Source organism: Pristis pectinata, chromosome 1 (assembly GCF_009764475.1).
Source record: "Pristis pectinata isolate sPriPec2 chromosome 1, sPriPec2.1.pri, whole genome shotgun sequence".
Taxonomy (NCBI): Eukaryota; Metazoa; Chordata; class Chondrichthyes; order Rhinopristiformes; family Pristidae; genus Pristis; species Pristis pectinata.
The window spans coordinates 72,292,389-72,314,481 of NC_067405.1; the positions used below are offsets into that span (position 1 = coordinate 72,292,389).

General features: G+C 40.1%; 1 protein-coding gene across 6 annotated transcripts in view; it reads left to right on the forward strand.

Moving 5' to 3' along the window:
• Positions 1–22,093, forward strand: part of plekhm3 (pleckstrin homology domain containing, family M, member 3) — a 111,047-nt gene extending 88,954 nt beyond the window's left edge. For 5 of the 6 annotated variants that reach the window (XM_052028805.1, XM_052028803.1, XM_052028799.1 and 2 more), the window contains 2 exons: positions 11,602–11,759; positions 19,055–22,093. In XM_052028805.1, the coding sequence (XP_051884765.1) occupies positions 11,602–11,759; positions 19,055–19,229 (333 nt within the window). In that variant the 3' untranslated portion in view covers positions 19,230–22,093. The remainder of the gene's footprint in view (positions 1–11,601; positions 11,760–19,054) is intronic. The other variant, XM_052028811.1, reaches the window with a different exon arrangement.

Genomic DNA, 22,093 nt, shown 5'->3' on the forward strand with positions numbered 1-22,093 from the left:
CGATCATTGCTGTCTCTCGCTGACATGTAATTCACTTGGCCCATATTGCCTCTCAGAACCAGATCCAACAATGTCTCTTTATTCACCAGACCAGGAACATATGAAGGCAAGTTCTCTAAGAATTTCAGAAAGTCTGCAATATTTTCCCAATCAATATTGATTGTCATCCAGTATCAACACACTACAGTTCCTGTGCATTTCTGTAATATCCCTGCAGATTTTCTTGTTTCTGTCTCTCTGCGTCTCTCTCTGTCTCTATTTTGATGGCCAGTTGGTAGTATGATAGCTCCCTCTTCTTAACATTTAACTAAATGGATTCGATATCTACCCCCACCTCCCTCCGCCCTCCCACCCCCCCCCCCCCCAAGATCTCTGTCTTCCTGCCCTCAGCACTATAATCTTCGTTAATTAGTATTGTCACCACACCTTTTTTCTCCTTTCCTGCCTTTTCTGAAAAACCTTATATCTTAGGTGCCCCGTCCCTGCGCTTTTTATTTGTGAGCCATGTTTTGGTTATTGGGACTGCATCATAATCTCCATGGCTTTTTGTGCTTGTAGCTCATAGATCTCATTCACTCACTGAGGCTTTACGTACATGCATTCTAAATCAGTTTTTGTACTCCTTAATCTGCTCTCATCTAATATTGCACTACTTCCTTCTCTATTCTATCTAATGCTCCCATTCCTTTGTGCACCTATTTTTCTCTTCTATTACTCTTGGATGCTGCACAACCCCTGTTGATTGTTTAAGATCTGCAGTTGCATTACAGGTATAATCTAATAACATGGCATGGATGTTGATCATTCAAGCATTCTTTCTGCTCCCTTCCCTTCACATTTCAGTAGGGTAAGTAGCACGTTGGTGAAACTGTTAAATCAGAGCACCTTCTATTTAAATACTTTGCAGTGCTCCACAAATCTCATTTCTCTTTTCCCCAACCCCAACCCACCTGTCTTGTCTTCTGTTGTGAATGCTGGCCATACATATCTGCATCATCATCATTCCTCCTACACATAGAAACAGGGGTGGGCTACTTAACTTCTCAAACCGGTTCTACCACTCAATAACATCATGGCCGATCTGTGAAATGTAGTTGTAAATATCCAAAACCCTTGAGAGATTTTTGGTGAGCAAAATACTATCAACCTAAATTAACACTCCCATTTGCAAAAGAGAAATCCAAACTTAACCGTTCTTTGAATTTTGAAGTGTTTTCTTCCATCAGTGCTGATAAGGTTGGTCCTAGTCATTCGGCTGTGGCTCTATTCCCAGACCCTCATACGAACAGAAATAATTACTTTACATCTACTATCAATTCCCAAAGTATTTTGTAAACTTTTGATCCATTCTTCTCATAGCCTTCTAAGTTCCAAGGAACATAGCCTCATGTTGCTTAATCTCTTGCTATATTTTAAATGTTGGAGTCGAGCCATCATTCAGGTAAATCCAAGCTGCCCTCCCTCTGAGGCCAGTACAACATTCTCTCTCATGTGGTACCCAGACTGAATGCAGTATTCCCTATAAGGTCTCCCTAGGGCCTTGTATACCTCATCATCCATGTATCCTAGTCCTCTTGATATAATAGCCCAGGTTCTGTCCGTCTTCTTAATTTATATTTTGTACATGTCCATGAGATTTTAATAACCTTGATTTTAATAATTTTGATTCTTTGGATCAATACCGTAACTAACTTTTCAGTATTAGGAAGTATTCTGGTCAAACCTTTTACATCTGAAGTACATGATTTTACCTTGCTTTCATTAAAATCTGCAGTTGTGCTCATTTCCTTTGCATGTTTACTGTATTCAATGCCAGCTACCTGTCTGTCATTAGCAAACTTCAGAATCAGGTTTATTATCACTGACTTGTATATCGTGAAATTTGTTGTTTTGTGGCAGTAGTACAGTGCAAAGATGTAAAATTACTATAAATTACTCAATAAATAAATAAATAGTGCTAAAAAAGAATAATGAGGTAGTGTTCATAGGTTCATGGACCGTTCAGAAATCTGATGGCGGAGGGGAAGAAGCTGTTCCTAAATCGTTGACTGTGGGTCTTCAGGCTCCTGTACCTCCTCCCCGATGGTAGTAAAAGGGCATGTTCCGGATGGTGTGGGTCCTTAGTGATGACTGCAACCTTCTTGAGGCACCACCTTTTGAAGATGTCCTTGATGGTGGGGAGAGTTGTGCGTTTGATGGAGCTGGCTGAGTCTATAACTGTCTGCAGCCTCTTGCAATCCTGTGCACTTGAGCCTCTGTATCAGGCTGTGATGCAGCTTTAATATAAAAGGAAGAAAAAAATGCATTTACACAATGCCTTTTGTGACTAGTGACATACCAAACTTATTTATGGGCAATGAATTTAAATAGCTTTAGGTAGAAAACACAACAGCCACTTTGTGCACAGAATAGTTCCATAAACACCTATTCAATATAATTTGCTTGTGATGTTTATTGAGAGATAAATATTGGTGGGGGACCCTGCTTTTCTTCAAAGTAGTGCCATGGAATCCTTAATGTACGCTTGAGAGAGTAAATGGATCTTCAATTTAAGATTTCATCCATGAGATGGTACCACTGATAGAGCAGATTTCAGTGATTAGTTGCAGTATCAATCTTGATTTGCATGCTCTTCTCTGGGTTGGAGCTTGAAACCACAGCATCTGACTTGGGTGAGATTACTGCCACCTAAAGCGTAGCTGGCATTTTCACTTTTGTCACAACATGGGGTTTTCTATTCCATCAACTTAAGTGGTCAATAGTTGAGGCCTCAACACAGATCCTTGTGTGACTGCACTCTTCACACATTGTCAATTAGTGCACTGGCCAGGCATCTTTACTTACTCTCTCCTGCTCAGCCAGGTCAATAATTTGGCTTCAGTTCCATCTGCTTCAACTTTAATAATTGCTTTATGAACGACTCTCGCAAATGTCTTCTGGAAATCCATATTAACAGCTATCATTGACATTCTCACCACTTTAGTCACCTCCTCAGGAATCTAATCAGGTTTATCAAACATGACCTCTCCTCTACATGTCCAAGGAGGCTTATACAGTTCAAAATTTTGAAGGTGCTTTGTCATTCTAGACCTAATTATCATCTCTATTATTTCCCCCAGAGCAACTTTTAGCTTAACTATAATGCCTTGCTTTCTCATCTGCACTTCATCCAGGAGCATGTTCGTTCAGCATGAGTCAAGATGCTGTGTGCTTACAGGTGATTGATGTTGGTATCTCTTAGTATCTACTTCACCAGTGAGAGCACTATGATTCCTTTTCCTTGCATAGTCCCAAATTTAATAATTAGTTATTTTTGATAGTCTTGATTTTTACTTATTGCAAGTGATAGATCATTGTTGAAATAGTATCATTAGTGTGATGGTTTCTTGGGAGCTTTATCACTTTAGATAGGATGTGATGGTTGTAGAGCAGTGCAGGAAAGACTTGCTTGAATGTTTGCAGGATGTTGGGGATATTGGCTAAATGGATAGACTTGAGAATCTGGGCTATCAGAGAAGGCTGAGAGATGATTTCATAATTGTTTAAAATTATGAAAGATACAGACAAAGTGAATTGAGAGGAAGCAATACACAAAATCTGGAGGAAATCAGCAGGTCAGGCAGCATCTATGGAGGGAAATGGATAGTTGACGTTTTGGGTTGAGACCCTGAATTAGGACTGGAGAGGAATCGGGAATAGAGTGGAAGTGTTTGAATCAATAGAAGGCTCATAAATCATAAGGCACAGGTTTGAAGTGATTGGTCAAAGAAACACAGCTGGCAAGAGGAATAACTTTTACATCCAGTAAGTAGTTGAGATCCCAGTAATGATGCCTCAAAGGGCAGTGGAAGAAGACTCAACTGTGGCCTTAAAAAAAAGGAACAGGATAAATACTGGATCAAAACATTTGCAGGCATTGAGGAAGGAGTCTGGAAATAGAACCAAGTTACTCTTTTGAAAAATACTGTCACCGGTTTGATGGGTGACTAGTCCCCCTTGGGTAATGATTCTGTGATTCTGTGCCTGATGTTGTAATTGCCCAGTAACCATACGTGGGTGCTTTCTAATTATGATTTAATGGAAACTAATCCTGCATCTCCCACCACAAAAAAACAGGTGAGATTATCTAATTCTGTACAGGCAGTTGAATCTGGGATAATTTGATGTTAATCCAAGGCTTGATTCCATCCTTCACAGTCTCGTTCAGGAAGTCACTAGGTGTGTTAAATTGGCTAAAGATATTACCAAGAGTTCTTCTGCTGGCCTTATTGCCCACCACTGGAACCTTTGAAATGCCATTCTTTAATGTCTCTTACTTCTCTCTTCCTTGAGTTGTTCCCATCACTCTGGTCAAACTTTTGGTCTCTCATTGTCAGCTTTTGAGCACGCTCCTGTGAACCTTGTGGCGCATCATTATGTTGTTGAAAGTAAATAGCAGCTTCTAATTTAAAATATTCTAGAGAATAAAAGCAAGTCTGATAAAATCACAGAGCAAAATGAACAGAATGTGTGTGGGGGTAGTAACCTATTTAATAGACCTCTCTATCCCAGAGCTCTCCTGGGACCATTGTCTTATGCTCTTTCCCAAGGCAACGTAATGGAGAGCAATGACCAGCTTCCCATACTTGAAGATAAACAGAGATGTTCATGGCTGTATCAGATCACAGTAGGTGAACCACTGCATGGGAAGCTGTGGGCTGTCAAGCCACATGATCGTCCTGCTTCTGAAAATGGTCACTTTGACTCAGCATGCATGGCCGAACCTCAAGCAGCCATGGAAGCTGCTCTGAGCTGGGGGTTGTATAAGCACGCCACTCACTGGAGGGGTCTCCTTTTCTCTCCCAACCCCCTCGCTTCCTTTCCTTCCCTGTAACTTCATTAGACCCTATTCAAGATCTGCTTTGCTAGGCAAGATAACTAATTACAGCAATTCAAACTCAAAAGGCAGAAAAACGATGCTTGACAGGCCCTTGGAACAATTGTTGTTATTCAGTTTACTCATCGCTGGCTCCCCAAGGCGTTCTGAAGACATAGTTGGCTTCGAAGTGAAAGGATGGCTATATCACACACAGGAGAGACTGTAATAACAGATTAATGGTGAATTGGCGGCGAGGCAGGGTATGAAGAAATAATTACTACTTTTACCATTGTGCTAAATCAGAACTGTACATTAATTTTACGAGGATGACACTTACAATCATAAAGGAAAACGAAACGGGTTGGAGCTCTTTTCTCTAGGCTGAGGGATGACCTTATAGAACTCTAAGAAATGTTTCAGTATGGTAGATTGGTAGATGTTTCCATGTGAGAGAAATCAGACCCAGGGGCCACAAACATGAACTCAGTAGAAATATTGTTGCGCAGAGTGGTGAGAATGTAGTGCTAATCCCCACAAGTAATTGAGATAAATAACTTGAACTAGATAAATACACAAGAAAAAAAATAGGGTATGCTGATGGGTTGAACTGAAGAAGAGAGCTTGTTGACCACAAATGACACAGAACAATTGGTCCAAATGCTCTGGCTTCTGTGCAATGTATTTTTTTTTTGACATTCTATGTGTGCATTTCTAACAGTTAACCCAGTAAAGATCAAATTCTCAGAAGCATATTGTACATCTTCTCAGTGACTCAAACCTCATGTGTATTTCACATAAATTATTTACTCAGGCATCATTTTTCCTTAGACTGTTAATTCCATATCCTCTCCATGGTCTGGATTTCACACTTCAGTGAAGTTTAAGGTCGACCTTTTTTTTGAAAACATCATTTTTGACTTTTATTTGGAATATCTTGCTTTGCAGAGAGCTGAAATTCATTCTTCTCTCTCAAGTAGTACATTAATTTCATTTTTAAATCCCAGTAAATGAACAGTTAATGTGAGCAACCTAAAGTTCATCATTGCTTACTTTTTATCCTGACTTTTTCCATAAGTAACGTTGTCTCCACTTAATCTGCACAACAGTAATGCTATCAGAGAGGAAAGGATGGAATTGGTGTTAAGACTGTATGGAAGGTTCTAAATCATTTCTAGTAATCGGTAACTTTTAACAACAACTTTCATTTCATTAACACCTTACAGAGATATTAACAATGTTTGACACTGAGCCCCATAAACAATTAGGTTTTAAGTGTCTTAAAGGAGGAAAGAAAGAGAGAAGATTTGAAATTCCAAAATTCAGGGTATTGGCAGTTGAAAGCTTAGCTTTAGGGATGATCAAGAGGGCAGAATTGCTTGAGTTCAGATATCTCAGAAGGTTATAGTACCACAAGTGATTACAAGGAAAGGGAGCAGTGAGGTCTTGGATAGTTTTGAAAATAAAAAAAATAAATTGAGGTATTGTTTTACCAGGGAGGTGAGAAGCACAGAGCTGATGGATAAGCAAGGCTTGGGCAGTTGACTTTGTGGACAACCTCAGATTTACTTACAGTAGAACAAGGGAAGCTGACCAGGATTGCAATGGAATAGCTAATTCTGAAGGTAACAAAGGCATGGTTTTGACAACAGATGAGTTGGAATGGAGTTAAGCCAAGTAACAGAGGTGGGATTGGTGGTTCTGGTCATGTGCAGGCTGTCATTCAGATTAAAAAATAGCAAATGGTGTGGTTCAGTTTTCAGAGTTGCTGGGGAGAGGGATGGAGTCAATAGCGAGGAAACGGTTTATGACAGCACCAAAATCAATGGCTTCAGTTTTCCCAATGCTTAATTGGAAGAAATTTATGCTCATTGAGTACTCAGCCAAGCTGCCTGATAATTTAGAGCTGGTAGAGGAATTTAGAGATATACATGTGGAAACTGACTTTCAGATGAGGTTACTTAGGGGCAGAATGTCAATGAGAAATAAAATACTATATCCATTATTTTGTAACTTGGTCCTTCTTTAAAGCAGTGTGGAACAGGAACCTATTGAGAAAATCAAGGTGTATGGGGGAAGTGCAGGAAAATGGAGCTGAGGTAGAAGATCAGCCGTGATCTTGAAGAATGTCATAGCAGACTTGAAGAGTAGAATGGCCTAATCTTGCTCTTAGTTCTTGTGTATTTATCCCTGCTAATACAGGCACAGAACAGCCAAATGTTGTGTCCTTCCAGTTTTCGCCACAATGCCTAGAGAATGAGCCTGGAACTATATTAATCTTTCTCATTTATTTATTCAAATAGAACTTGTAACAACATTTTGCAAATTGCCTGTTTTTATTTTACATAATACAGTTTATAGGGATCTTTGCTCAAGCGTAACATTTCTTGGCTTGCCAATTGTACTTTCATCAGGATTCAACTATGCTGCTAACCAATTAATAAAACCCGGCAAGAAGCAGGAGTCTACTTTTTTTCCTCATTAATTTACTGAATTTGCCATTAATCATTTGAGGGGACAAGCAGACTGTTTAGATTTTACAATAATTGATTGAAGTGGGAGTCTGGCCAACGTGTTGCTTTTTACAAATGGAATCTCACCTTCAGGATACCCCTCAACAGTGAAGCCTCTGACTGGCCTATAACTTTCCTTCCACACTTCATGTCGAAGCTTCTGTATTCCTTCTTCCTGCTCAGTTTTCTGTCTGCCTAATGTGAAAGCAGAAACATACCTTTGGAACGCTTTGTTAGCTGGTTCAGTTAATAGCACTCTAAGCTCCGAGTCACAAACCAGTAAGTTCAAGGCTTACTCCAGAGGGTAACACCTGGCACCTCATTGTACTACTGAGGGAGTGTGACATTGTCTGAAGTAACTTGTTTCAGGCAAGACATTAGACTAAAGCTCAGTCTAAGTTCAAAAAAAGAGCGAGAACATTCTGCCCAATGTCCTGGCCAATAGTTATCCCTCAACTTGTATAACTGAAGCGCTCGTTATTACTTTGCTTGTAATGGGATCTTGCTGTATGAAAATTAGTTGCCTCGTTTCTTGCTTTACAACACTTGCACTTCAAAAAGTACTGTGTAAAGCACTTTGGAACATGTTCAGATTGTGAAAGGAGCTATATAAATGCAAGTTCTGTTTCCATGAATCTCAGTTAGCAGTAGGTTTATTTCGGCATCAGATGTTTTAACATAGAAAGCTACATGTGGTATGCAGATATTCTGGGAAAGTGTAGGATAAATTGGCTTGGTTCCATTTAAGCACTTCTCATTGTTCTGTCTCTCAGCAACTCAATTTGTCCAACTGGATACATCAAACACTAGCTGGGGTCATGAACCCAGCATGTGTATTATAATTGCTGCAAATGTTTTCATTTCTAATTTCTGAATATGAACTTGCAAGGTGATTTGTAATGTATCATTCTGTAGAAGAGAGCATGCACTTTAACAACTGAGGGATGGAATTTTATCCAGCAGGAGACAGGAGAAGGCTGTTAGATTGTGAAGTATTTCACTTTCTATAAAATACTTCTGAAATGTTGAAGTACCGTAGCATTTGAAAATGAGACAGCCGTTTTGAACACAGCAAAGTTCCATAAATCTATTATCAAATGGATAAATGAGCAGGATACTGAGGAAGCTCTTCTGCCCTTCAAGTGGTGCCATGGAATTTTTTTCTTCACCCAGGAGGCCTATATTCTGGATAGGCCATCCAGAATACGGACAACAGCTGCATCATGTAGCACTCCCTCAGTACTGCACAGGGCTATCAACCTAGCTCATCTGCTCTGGTGCAGGGCTCAAACCCAGTAAATTCTGACTTAGTAATAAGAATACAGCCAACTTACTGAACCATGACTGACGCCTTGTGATGTTAGATATGATAAATGGCATTTAAAATTAAAGTTCAGTCTACTTTACCAGTGTAGAAGAGTGGCCAATATGTAAAACGGAAGCAGAGATTAGGTGAAAGATGATTTTATTTGTCCTACCTTGTGAGGGAAACCAATTAGAAGACTGTCCACAAGACAAACCCAAAGTCTTTTGCCTATAAATTTTTAAGATGCAGAGGCTTTATCCTATGTGTTAACAAAATTATACACAATTAATAACTCATTAAGAAGCGAACACATGAGGGTGAGGGATAACATCTTGTATCTTTAGTTTTGGTTCATTCTTTTGGGCACCTGAGCTATGTGCACTGAGCAGATATTTTGTGTTATTAGGTACATCATTTTTGAAGGATTTGAACTACCCCAAAACCTTGTTGAGTAAGGAATCCTGATGGAAATGTGTTATAGAAAGAGTATTTTAATCCAGTGTGGATCAATTTTATCGCTTTCTCAATACTTGTAATATCAAGCCACTTGCAATTTCTTTCAATATTGTACATGATCTTATAATATTGGCATCAAACAGTGGATTTTCAAAAGATTAGAGACCATGTGCCAATGTGTTTCCTTTGAGCCAATTTTGAATTCAGGAAGCAATGATGGATAGTTCACACAGGAGAAAAGTATGCAGTGGTGATTCCCAAGGTTTGGAGCAGGTTTTCCACTTTTTAGGACGAATTGACTGGGCATCATTACAAAATTTTCAGATGATGCAAAACTTGAAACTAAATGAATAGTGAAGATGGTGGCAAACATCATACACTGGTGAAATAAGCAGACACTACAGATGACACTTAATCCTGAGAAGCGTGAAATGGTGCATTTACTAGGAAGTCGGAGGAGGTACAGTATAAACTAAATGGTACATTACTAAAGGGCTAGCAGGAACATGGAGATCCTGGAGGTTCAAGTAGACAAATGTTTGTAGGTGGCAGGGTGAGTTGAGAAGGATGTTTATTTTAAAGAAAGCATGTGGATTCTTGCCTGTATTAATAGAGTATGGAAGTTGTTCTAAACCTTTTATAAATGACTAGTTAAACCTCAGCTGAAGTATTGCATTCAGTTCTGGAAATGTACATTAGGAAGGATGTCAAGGCCTTGGAGAGGGTGTGGAAGAGATTTATCCAGATGACATCAGAGATGATGGGTTTCTCGTTTTGTGGAGAGACCGGAGAAACTAGAGCTAAAAAATTAAAATTGAGTTTCAACAGAAGAGTTCAAAATTATGTAAAGTTTTGACTGAGTAAATAATGAGAAACTTTCTGTTGCAGAAGGAACTGTAAATAGAACATAGTTTTAGTCTGAAAACTAAAGTTTATGGCATTTGTTGATGTTTAGAGGGTACAGGAGACTGTGGTACACAGTCGTTCTAATCAATGCAATTTATTGTGGCTAAAGGTTATTGTACTGTGGCACAGTATTACCACAGTTCACCAAGAAGCATACATAAAATCAGGATTCCATTTGCAAGCTTGGGAGCATATAAAATTGTATGGTTAAATCTAGATAATTTGAAATCTTACAGTTTGTTGTACTGTATATACTGATTTTTTTTCATTGCAGATTTGAACTGGCAATGAGGAAGTTGTAGATATAGAAGGGTTTACAATCTACATAATCAATTCAGGACCTGGGAATGCCCCACAAGTGCATCACAATCAATGGAATACTTTTGAAGCAATGCTGAAGTGGTGAAAAAGCAGCAGCCAAATTGCACACAGGAAGCTCCCACAAATAGCGAGCTTATCATCTATTTTACTTAGGTGAAGAAAAGATATCAGCATTGGAGTGAATTCTCTTACTCTGCTGCATGGAATCCTCCACATCCATTTAAGATGACAGCCACAGCCTTGGTTTCATGTCTCATATGAAAATGGCAACTCACGATCGTGCAGCACTCCTTCAGTACTGCACTGGGACATCAGTCTAGATTTTCAACCCACAACCAGCAGACTCAAAGGCAGGAGTTCTTAGTTTCAAAAGACAGTCCCCATTTGGGGGAGAGCACAGAAATGTTGATTTGCTATCTCAAAATTCAAATGAAAGGCTTTGAGGCTCGATTGCTACCAAGCTGGCCAATCTTTATCAGGAATTCGAGTGGGCCTCGCCCCCAGGGTCAAGGAAGGGAAAAGAGGGCCAAGTCCTCATTATTGGTGTAGATGGCAGGATTTGACTAGATGGCAGGGTCAGCCAACACTATTGACTAGCTGTATGGGTGAATGCCATCCGCTTGGATGTGCTAGTTGGAATTTGCCAAAGCCAATGAATCTCTGTACAAAGGACAGATGCCAACAGGAGAGCAGAGGGAAAAGAATATATTTTTTAAAAGATTGGCCATTATGGCGACTCCATCAGAAAATTGTATTTATGGTGCCTTTAATTCATAAAACATCCTAAGGTACTTTGCGGGATTACTGTCAAAGCAAAATTGACATTGAGCTATGCAAGTGCAAATATGGAAAGTTGACCAAAACTTGATTATAGAGATAGGATTTAAGGAGATTTTTGGAGGGAATTCCAGAGTTTTAAGATTAAATAGCCAAAGCCATAGCTGCCAATTGGTTACAGGGGCATAAGGCATTTGAAAACATACGTGATAATTCTAAGTTTGCTGTACTGCTGGACCAGGAGTCAACAAGAGTCACCAAGAGCAAAGATAATTGGAAAAATGGGACATGGTGCCAGTCAAGGTATGGGGAGTGGAGGAGCTGATGTGTATGGATGAAGAATAGGAGACCAGAACAGTTGAGTCTGCAGGTAACAAAAGCATGAATGGGGGCTTAAGCAGCAGATACAATCCCATATTAAAGGCCTGCTTGTGATATCCTGTCTTTGTCTCCTCTTTTTTTCAAAGGTCTTTGAAGGCAAACTTGCTCCATTCCTCATGAAGATCAACAAATTTGCCAGTGCTCATGTGTACAGTTGCAGCCTTTGTAGCCAGAAAGGCTTCATCTGTGAGATCTGTAACAGTGGGCAAATCATCTATCCTTTCGAAGGAACCACCACCAAAAGGTAGGTGTGCTGGCCTTGGGTGGGAGATGATTGCAGCTTCAAAACTCTCTTTATTTTCAGAACCTTCAGTCTCCACCCACTCCTTTCTTTGTAATCTCCTAGCTTTTCAACTCTCTGAAATATTTGTATTCCAATTCTAGCCTCCTGTAATGAATTCACCATTGACTGTGCCTTCAGCTCCCAAGGTCTTAAACCGTGGAATTTCCTCCCTCCCTTTCTACCCCTTTCTCCTTTCAACTGCTCCTTAATTCCTACCTCTTTAACTTAGCTTTAGTTTACCCATCCTAACCTCTCCTTACATGGATCAGTGTCAAATTAGGTTTGAAACTGCTCTTGTGGTACACATTGGGATATTTACTATGATATGTAAATGCTAGCAATACACACAAGGTGCTGGAGGAACTCAGCAGGTCAGGCAGCATCTATGGAGGGAAGTAAAGAGTCAACATTTTGGGTTTTATGTGGAAGGAACTCATCTATTTTTCCAGAGTACAGGCTATTCCTGGGTATGTTACCTAACCTTCCATGTTGTGTATTTGTCAGAGGAAAGGTTTTGTATGTACAGTATGTATGTATATAATCATTCCTTAATTCACAAAAGGGATGTGTTCCTGGAAAACACTTTTAAGCAACATTTCATAAATCAAGCTGTGTGAAATGTATCATGGGTATCATAAGGCAACGCATTCCTATGGGCACAGAGTGCTGTGCTATTTGTTGCAGTGAAAATTAGATTCGTAAATCAAAGAAATGTACCTCAAAGTATTAGCTGCATTGTAGTGAAAATTTGTCATTTATAATTCACGGAATTTTGCATCCATGAATGTGTTTGTTCATTTGTTGTTTATACTGGAGTTCTCAAACACACCACAAAAGTAGTTCTTCTCAGACAGAGCCTCAGAGATGACCTGTTGATTCCCAGCCTACTGAAATCATAGAGTATCCACTATAATTGGCACTTGGCTTCTCTACCAAAAAGAACCGGGACTGGTTGGATGAGAATGTGTGATTCAAATGCATTAATAAGCGTGTCCATTACTTCTCTTCCTGGGGAAAAAAGCAATTTAGTTGATCTCGGTCAAGTTCATCGTACCACTGCAAAACAAAACTTATAAGTTTGAGACTCCTTAGAGCTCAAATAAACCCTAACCATGAATTCTTTTGCTTATCAACCTGGAGCTTTCCTCTGCCAAAACAGATCTGCTGTCATGTGGATCTCCAGCCTCGGGGCTAATTAACAGTAATTAAAGAAGGAAAAATGTAAGGAATGTTGTGAGAAGGATTGACTTCATAGCTAGGCCTTATCTCCCATTTAAAACCTTAAGCTTGGCATCATGAGGAAATGTATATTATGACATAGTTGGCTTATGAAGCTTAATAGGAAGTCTATATGATGTCATCAAGATTTTAGGAATAGATCTAATTATAGATAAATGCAAATTTGCTTTCTAATACGTAGTGCACACTTCTCTATTCTCTGCATTCCAGTTCTCTCCCTCATAGAAAATTGTACATCTCAGTATTAAAGTGTTAAAGTTGTGTAACCCAATGGTCAGGCAAATGTCCATTTTTTATATATAAAAGAGAGAAGTATACTTGATAACTCCTTGTTCTGTTGAAATATGATCTAAGCATTATATTTGAAAATGGCCTCAAACTATTGAATAACCTTCATCTGTGCCTCACTTATTCTACATGAGTTTGTGTCTAGACAAGCTAGCTTTGAAGCCTTTTCTTTTACTGATCTTTCTTTGTGTTGTTCAATTTATAAGCTGTTCTTTATTTCAAACTGCTATAGCTGTAAAGGATTAAGGCTGCATTAGACAAAATATGTTTTCAGTATAGAAACAGTTCAAACTGTTCCTAACATTTCCAGGTGAGTCCACTGGATAATGTTCTATGTATTTATGGTCACAGAAGATTGCATGCTTTTATCATCAGCCAGTGTTGTTTTAGGTAATTTCAAAAGCAAATAACTTATTGATAATGCATCTTTAATGTAAAATAGTGGAATAATAGAGAAGAAAGTAAACACTAATGATCACTGAATGCAGATAGTCTTTTGCATCTAAACGCAGCTGCACTGAGCTCAGGTGCCCAGATGCATCTAGTTGATTGTCTATAGCTGAGGTTCTGTTCACCTGTATTCAGGAAGAAGGTGAGGGACTGCTTCCTGCTGCATTCTAGAAAATGCTGTCTTTCAGGTGGAATGTTAAATTGAGTTTCCATCTTCCTTGTCAGGTGGGCATGAAGAATTTCACACTCCTATTTCAAAGAAAAGCAAGATGTTCTGCCCAGCAATCGGGCCAATATTCTTGCCTCATAATCACTAACCCTCATCCTACCTCTCATCCCCTTAACTGCACTTAATCATTATTTGGACGGGTTGATTAACTGACTGCTGTGGTACCTTGTACAAAAGCTGGCTGTTGCACTTGACCACGTAGCCAGTTATGGCACTTCCATTGTCTGTGAGACACCTGGGAGGTCCTGCAGTTATATCAGCAAAAATTACCTGTGTATGCTTTACCTTCTCATTGTGGTCTGTGAGCCTGCTGCACAACAATGAGACGAGAAACCTCAGGAATAAATTGATTGCAAGAATTATTTTGCAGAAAAGCACAAAAGGAGGCCATTCGGCCCATTGATCCTTCCTGTGTTAGCCCTTTGAAAGAGCTCTATAGTTAGTCCCATTCTGCAATTCCTTCTCCATAGCCCTGCAAGTTCCTCCAAATGTAATCCCATTTTGGATGCAGGATCAATAATGACCTTCATCGCCCTTTCAGAGTCCACATTCTGGGTAACAAAACTCACTGCTAAACAAAAATCCTCATCTCCCACTGCCATTTGCCAATTAAATTTGAGAATTTAGTTGGTTCAGTGCAGATCACATGGAGCGTTATTCTTTCCTTATGCACTACAACACTTCACCAGCTGAAGCACTGGGGAGGCTTTGGCTACTTTGTTTGCAGAGTGGCATCTCCCTCAATTTCCCCAGCAGTAGCTGTCAAGAAAATAACAAGTACAGGCAGGTTCAACCTATCTGTGAAGGGATCCAGAGAAACCTTAAAAAAATATCGCAAAAGTAGCTTTGAATGGCGTGACATGAAGAAAAACTTCAACTACAATAACTTGACTTTAGAAATCAATTATTGCATTGTGTCTTTCTCCATAGCACCTTCAAGCACTTTATGAAATAATTTTGAGGTATAGTCACTTCTGTAGTGTAGCAAACATGGTGGCCAGTTTGCACACAGCAAGCCCCAGTATGTGATAGTAGTCCAAGGTGAGCTATGTAAGTAGGGTTTATTGAGAGATAGACATTGGCCAGCTAGAACTCTTCTGCTTTTCAGAACCTTTAATGTCAGGCTGAAAGGAAAGAAAACTGCTTTGTTTAACATTTCCTCTAATAGGTAGCATCTCTAAAACTGCAGGCTCTCTCTGTACTGCAATGAATTGTCAGCCTGGATTTAGCATTCTGTAGTCGGGATCAAGCCTGTCACCTTCTTTCTTGGGCGTGTGAGCTAAACTGAGCCACACCCAACACGTCCCAGCTGTTAACACAGGAAAGCATTCCAGAGCAGTTTGTAGACAAAGAATTTGTTTAAAGCAAAATGCAGTGGACACTGGAAATCGTAAATCTGCTCCAAGTTCTGATGAAAGATCATCAGCCTGAAACTTGTTAACTGTTCCTCTTTCCGTAGGTGCTGCCTGACCTATTGAGTATTTCCAACATTTTCCATTTTGTTTCCAAGAATTTATTTTAAGAGTTTTGATAAGATTTCTAAAGTTAACAAGGAGAGCGATAAAGAGGGCTTGAGGATGCAATTAGAGAGCAGGAGCAGAAAAACAGCATTGTGTCTAGTGAGATATGAACTCTAAAATAACGTGAGAGAAGTGTGCAAAAGCAATTGGTTTTGATTACCTTGAAAAGCTTACTCGGACCTGTTGAGAATTGTTTCTATTGGCACAGGGCAATCTCCACATGCCTCATCAACTGGCCTATGTCATTTTAAACAGTTTAAATGTTTAAACAATCTGGGATGTGCTTTTATTTTTGTTTCTCCAGTATTTTTGCACCATTTCCCTTCAAAGAAAATGTACTATTTAGGTTGTGCAGAGACCAGCAATAACTCTTCTGGAAGTCATAAAAACTACAAACAAGGCTGAGACAGCTGAGAATGGCTGGCTGGATGATTGGATAAATCGTCCATCAGAAATGCCCCCTTTTCCTTGAACTAAAGCCCAGCTGTTTAGGTGAGCCACACTGAGCTTCAGCACAGGCTGTAGTGATGGGAACTCGCTGTAACTAAGGAAGTGACATTTTCACCTGGAGGCTACATTGGAGGCCACTGTGTGGTGATAGTGGTCTTATTGTGTGTAGAGTTACAAAGAAATAAGTGACTTAAGTAGCGATTTTCACGAACTTGGGACAACCCATGATAATGAAGGAAATGTCGCATCCAATTTGCACACAGCAAGTTCCCAAAAATAATACTGCATTCAATCTTCACAGTACGATCCCCTTTACATTGGACAAACCAAATGTGCATTGGGTGATGGATTTGTAGAACATTCCAGTTCAGTTGACAAGGATGGTCCTGGGATTCCAGTTTAAAAAAACAAACTGCTGAAGGAACTCAGTGGGTCAGGCAGCATCTGTGGATGTAGAAGAAAGGTCACTATTTCAGGTCAAGACCCTGCATCCGGACTGAGGGGAAATGGCCTATATAAGGGAGGAGTGAGGCAGGGGCTGGCAGGCAACAGGTGGAACCAGATCAGGAGTGGGGTGATGGACAGATGGATGGAACCAGGAGTAGGAGGGGTGGTGTTGGGAGATGGCAGCTGGTGGGTGATAGGTAGAGACAGATATGGAGGGAGGATAAAAAGGTTGGGGGAGATGGAGACAGAGGCTGGCACGTGACAAGAGGAGATGCAACAGGCTGCAGACATTGTATGAACATTGAACTTACCAATTTCAGGTAACCCACAGCAACCTCCTGTGTTCCTATCTCCCTCCTTCTGGTCCACGTGGGTTCTCTCATCCTCTTCACCCACTTGTTTCCATCTGTCCATCACTCACACACTTAACCTTCCCCCACCCCCCAAACTGGTTCCATCTGTCCCTCATCACTCCCTTATCTGGTTCCACTCATTACCTTCCCCACATCAGATTCCAGTATCTCACCCTCTTGTGTCTCCACATAATATTCTAGCCTCTCTCTATCTCCACCCTCCCTCCCCTCACTTGGCTCCATCTGCCTCTTTCTCTATCCTTCTCTGTCTCTACCTATCATTCACCAGCCACTGTCTCCCAACTCCACCCTACCCCTCCTCTGCCCAATTCCATCTACCCATCATCTCCCTCCTCACCTGGTTCTACCAATCACCTACCAGCCTCTGTCTCAGCCCTCCCCCTTACCTCTTTATACTGCTATCTTCCCTCTACACTCTCAGTCCTGATGCAGGGTCTTGACCTGAATCATCAACCATTTCTCTGCCTCCGCAGATGCTGCCTCACCCGCTGAGTTCCTCCAGCAGTTTGTTTGTTGCTCCAGATTACAGCATCTGCAGTCTCTTGTGTCTCTGGGATTCCAGTTGCCTGTCACTTTAAATATACATCCCACTATCACCCTGACTTTACTGTCTTGTACAATTCCAACAGAGCCCAATATAAGCTCCAAGAGGAATATCACATCTTCTATCTCTCCTTCAAGATCCCGGAAATCATTCAAGTTAATTTACACTGCATTCTCTTGGTCGATCTCTATTTGGGCACATAGATCAAAACGGCACACAGTACTTCAAATCTGGTTGTACCAAAGCCAAATGCTTTGCAGCAGAACTTCCTCACCTTTACACTATAACTCCCTTGTAATTAAGGACAATATACCATTATCTTTCCCGATACCTCCTGTATCTGCATCAACATTGTGTTTCATGAACCAGCACACCTAGATCCCTCTGTAAACCAACATTTACTGGTTTCTCACTGTGCAAGGTAGTTTTTTTTCTCCCTGAAGTGAATAATGTCATTTCCCACATAATGTTCCCTCTGGCAGCTTCCCACCCACTCACTTAACCTAGCAATATTCCTTTTAATGTATTTTTTGCTCATATTCCAAACTAGCTTTCAATGATTAGCAAACCTGGATAAAATATTTTTTTTTACTGAGGGCTCAGATCTGTTCCCTTTGTACCCCACAGTCTGTCAGCCTGGAGAAACTTTATTCCTACTCTGTGTTTTAATGCCTTTAACTAATTCTCTATTCTTTGTAATGTTTTTGCATGACTATGTAAGCTCTCATAATAATAAATAATAATACAAATCCATCCTGCTGGTCTCCCAAACACTCGTTTGTATGTGCAAGTGGTATATGCAGTGGCTGGAGAGGACCTGTAAACAGTTGCATTATGGACACAGAAGTTGCTCAGCATTTTAAGATTCTGGAAGTAGATTACAATTGGAAAACTGTATCACCAAATTAGCTAATACTATTGTATTTGTTATCGAACACAGTTAACAGAGGTTTACTGGAATCACTAACACTGCTACATATGTTGTTTAAAGAAAAACAAGACTATGTTATTGACCCTGAACACTTTTAGGAGAATAGTGTACTCATGTGGACATTCAACCTCCTATATATTATAATCATAAATATGATGCTTAAATGGCATTTGGAAGCTAATTCAACAGTAATTTTTCAAAAGTGATCTGGAGATGTACTTGCAATGGTGGATTTGTATGGATTTGGGGTAAAAGAGTGGCCTAACTGGGTAGTTCTTTCACCAGTGCAGTGGTGAAATGCGATGCAACTCTATTGGGTTCAATCTTGGCTCATAACTGGTAATTATTAAAGTCTCTAGGGAATGTAGATTACTGAGTGCAGTGTTGAGGAAGAGCTGTTCTTTTGGACATTCTGTCTTTCACATGAGACTTTGAACCAAGGCCAAGTTAACTCTAAAATTAAAGAGCAGATGCTGGAAATTTGGGGAAAAGAAACTAGAAAATGATAGAAGCACACAACAGATCGAAGAAAACAGTTAACATCGCAGGTCGACAGCCTTTCATCAGAGATGGGAAAAGTTAGAAAATAAGCATGCTTTAAGTTGTAGAGACATGAAAGGTGTTTATGTAAATATAAGACATTTCAACCTTGATTATCCTTTTCATTTGGGACATCTTGAAGTCATGAAAGACACTGCATAAATGATTGTTTTTTTTCTTTGTAAAGTGGGCATAAGAAATCGGTGTTTGGTAACGCATGACAACTTTCATTCTTTCTCCATAGGTGTGAGATTTGCGGAGCAGTTTTCCACATTGAGTGCAAGTCGAGGAACGTTCCTTGTCCCCGCTGCGTGCACAGGGAGTTGAGGAAGAAGCCTCGATCTTTCTGGAGCAAACTAGACTTTGATGACAACTTTGAGCTTTGTAGTGCATTTGAATTCTCTTACCCAACCACCTGATGTCCAGGGCAGATTTAGGTCAGTATAGAATTCTTTCATCACTTAAGAAATAGAATAGGCTGCATTTTGATCCCCATATACAATAACAGAATAAACTAAGAGAGGATATTTTTTGTGAACATAACAAAACCTGGTGTGGGAGTAAAAAATAAGGAGTAGCGTAGAGTGCAAGAGACCTCCATCTCCACATTAAAGCGCACATTGTAGATTGTATTTTAGATGTACACTTTGAGAGTTTGTTGCTTTGTCTGTTTGTGCAATTCAAAAATCATCTCCTCTGTTAAGACAAGTGAAGAGTAAGAAATCCGTGGGATTTGTTTCCAGTGAGTGTACAGAAATCCCCTTGGGACAAGTTAGCAGTCTTATTCTGAGCTGATATACTGGGTTCACTTTGCTGTGGTAGGGTTCTTGGGTTGGATTGGGTGCATTCCTAAGCTGCAGCAGACATTGCATTGCATCACACTTTTTAACCCTGCCTAACCCTGTGAATATTTGCTACAAGCACTGATTGGCAAAGGTGGACAGCATGTTCATTTCCCTGTGCCATCACTCTTCACCTTTGCACAAGGTCTATCCTTACCCTAGAACAACATGCATATGTACACAAACCACCAATGTTATTGGTTTGTCCTTCTATTTTAACAGCTGCCATCCAAGATTTATTCCTTATTGCCTGCCAACTAAGTATTACTGGAGAAAAGATATTTTAATAGGAACATTAGTTTTCCTTAGTGCTTTTAAAACCGACCAGATGCTCCATTGGTTCAACAACTACTTCAATTTTTTTTTAAACTGTCTTAATCCACAGTGTACATTTTTGTTGTCGTTCCTACCCTCCTTCCACCCATTGGATGTAAAGGGTGCACATATTCTGGGACAGCATTCATTTAGGTCAACTGGTGGAGGAGCAATACATTGAGCGTGGGGATTGACTGGGCCAGCTTAAACACATCACAAATATTTGTAAGCAGACATAAATGCCAGAGGTGACCCGAACACTCATGTGATTGTAAAGCAAATTTAAGAAGGGAATTCCTGGCTTCTCGCAGGGATCACTGGGATTTCTTTCAACTAGTGCTTACTAGCATCATAGCATTTTTAGGCTTTTTGTTTTTTTTTCGCACCTTCCAGTGTGATAACACTTCACTTGGACTGCATTGTCTCCATTTTGTTCTATTGCACGTTGGTCGTCCCTAAATTCTCCCAGACTCTGACCCTTTCGACATCCTGAGGGAAGCTTGTGAAATAACATTGAGTGCCATGAAGTGGGAAGGAGAGGGTTGATTCAGTGAGCAATAGGAAAGAAGTAAGCTCCTCATGAGCAGGGAAAGCACACAAAATGCCGGAAATACTCAGTGTCATCTGTGGAGAGACTTTTGATGAAGGGTCCTCTACCTGGAACGTAAACTCTGTTTCTCTCTCCACAGATGTTGCCTGATTTTCTAAATACTTCCATCATTTTAGATTTCCAGCAACCATGATGTTTTGCTTTCATATAAAGGCAAGATCTTAATAAAAGGAGCCGGAATAAAGTTAGAGCAAATTGTTAATAAAGTGAACTTGTGCATATTTACACAACTACCAGTTATCAACATACATGGAGCTCATGGGTAGAGCTTAGATCTACACAATAAGTGAGGGGAATGGGTTGCAGTAGGTGCACAGTGAGTAGGGGACATTGGGATTGTGGATTATGTCCTTTGAGGGGGGATAAACACTTTAGCGTTATATTGGGGATAAATGTTTAAGAATGGATGGTTGAGGATTGTAACAGACCTTCTGGGAAGCAGTGGGATTTCAGGAATACTTAAAGGGAGCGAATGGACACGAAAGACGCATTTTTCTCATCTGTTCTCTGGAATTGCAATTTTGAAAGTTGTGGACCACTGATGAGGCCCTTCTGCACCTAACATAAAGTGTTCCAGATTTTCCTCGGCCCCCACCACCCGCATGAGTCCGTTGTCACATAGGCACATTTGTTTCTATCAGAGCCACCTTGTCTTGTTAAGGTTTGTGTGGAGGGAAAGGTTTTTAGAAGAAAAAAAGTTAACAATTTATATAGAGAATTTTACTTGTATTTTGGCATACAGGAGCAAGGGGGTTGCTCGGAGAAAACAATTATTTCAAACCAGGCAGCGTGTGTCACAGTCATGCTATGGGTGCAGTCCCATGGGGTGTGATCTTGCGTATATAATCCACATCTAGTTTCCCCTTTGAGCAAGGTTACCAGTTCTGAAGTGGGTCACTGTTTTAAGCCTTTCAACTGCATTTGGCCTGAACACGACAGTGCTCAGTCAGGTGTGTGTGTTTGTTTACAAATGTGGTGTCATGTATTGGGGTGAGTGTTGTTCCTCCAACAGCGAAAAACAGAAGTGATTGTAAGTTAAGGCTTGGTGGGAGGAGGAAACAAATACAGTTAATTTTTTGGGACTGTTTCTGTACATCATGGTGCAAAGTTACTTCTGAAGCCCTGGGGGATGATTGCACCTCATTGACTTGTCTGCTGTTATCTGTCTCAGACTCTGGACACCGTCTCACAGTCTCCTTCAGTCATTTACAAAAAAAACCTTCTGATAACATTACTTGTAATCTCTCCTCTCCAACTGTGACAAGACTTAACTTCTAATCAACACTTCTGCACCAAGGTGATTTATGTAGATGTATGGACGCTGCACCAGGCACACATAAAATGTTGTATTCTTCAAATACCTATTGCAATTGTAAAGCTTTCAACTTGAAGTCTGTTGCTTTTATAATATAATATATTTATGTATATAAATTGTGCAAAATTATCCTGAGATTCATTTTTGTACAGCTGGAGCCTATAAAGTCACCTAGAAAATAATAAAGGTATGAAATCCCAA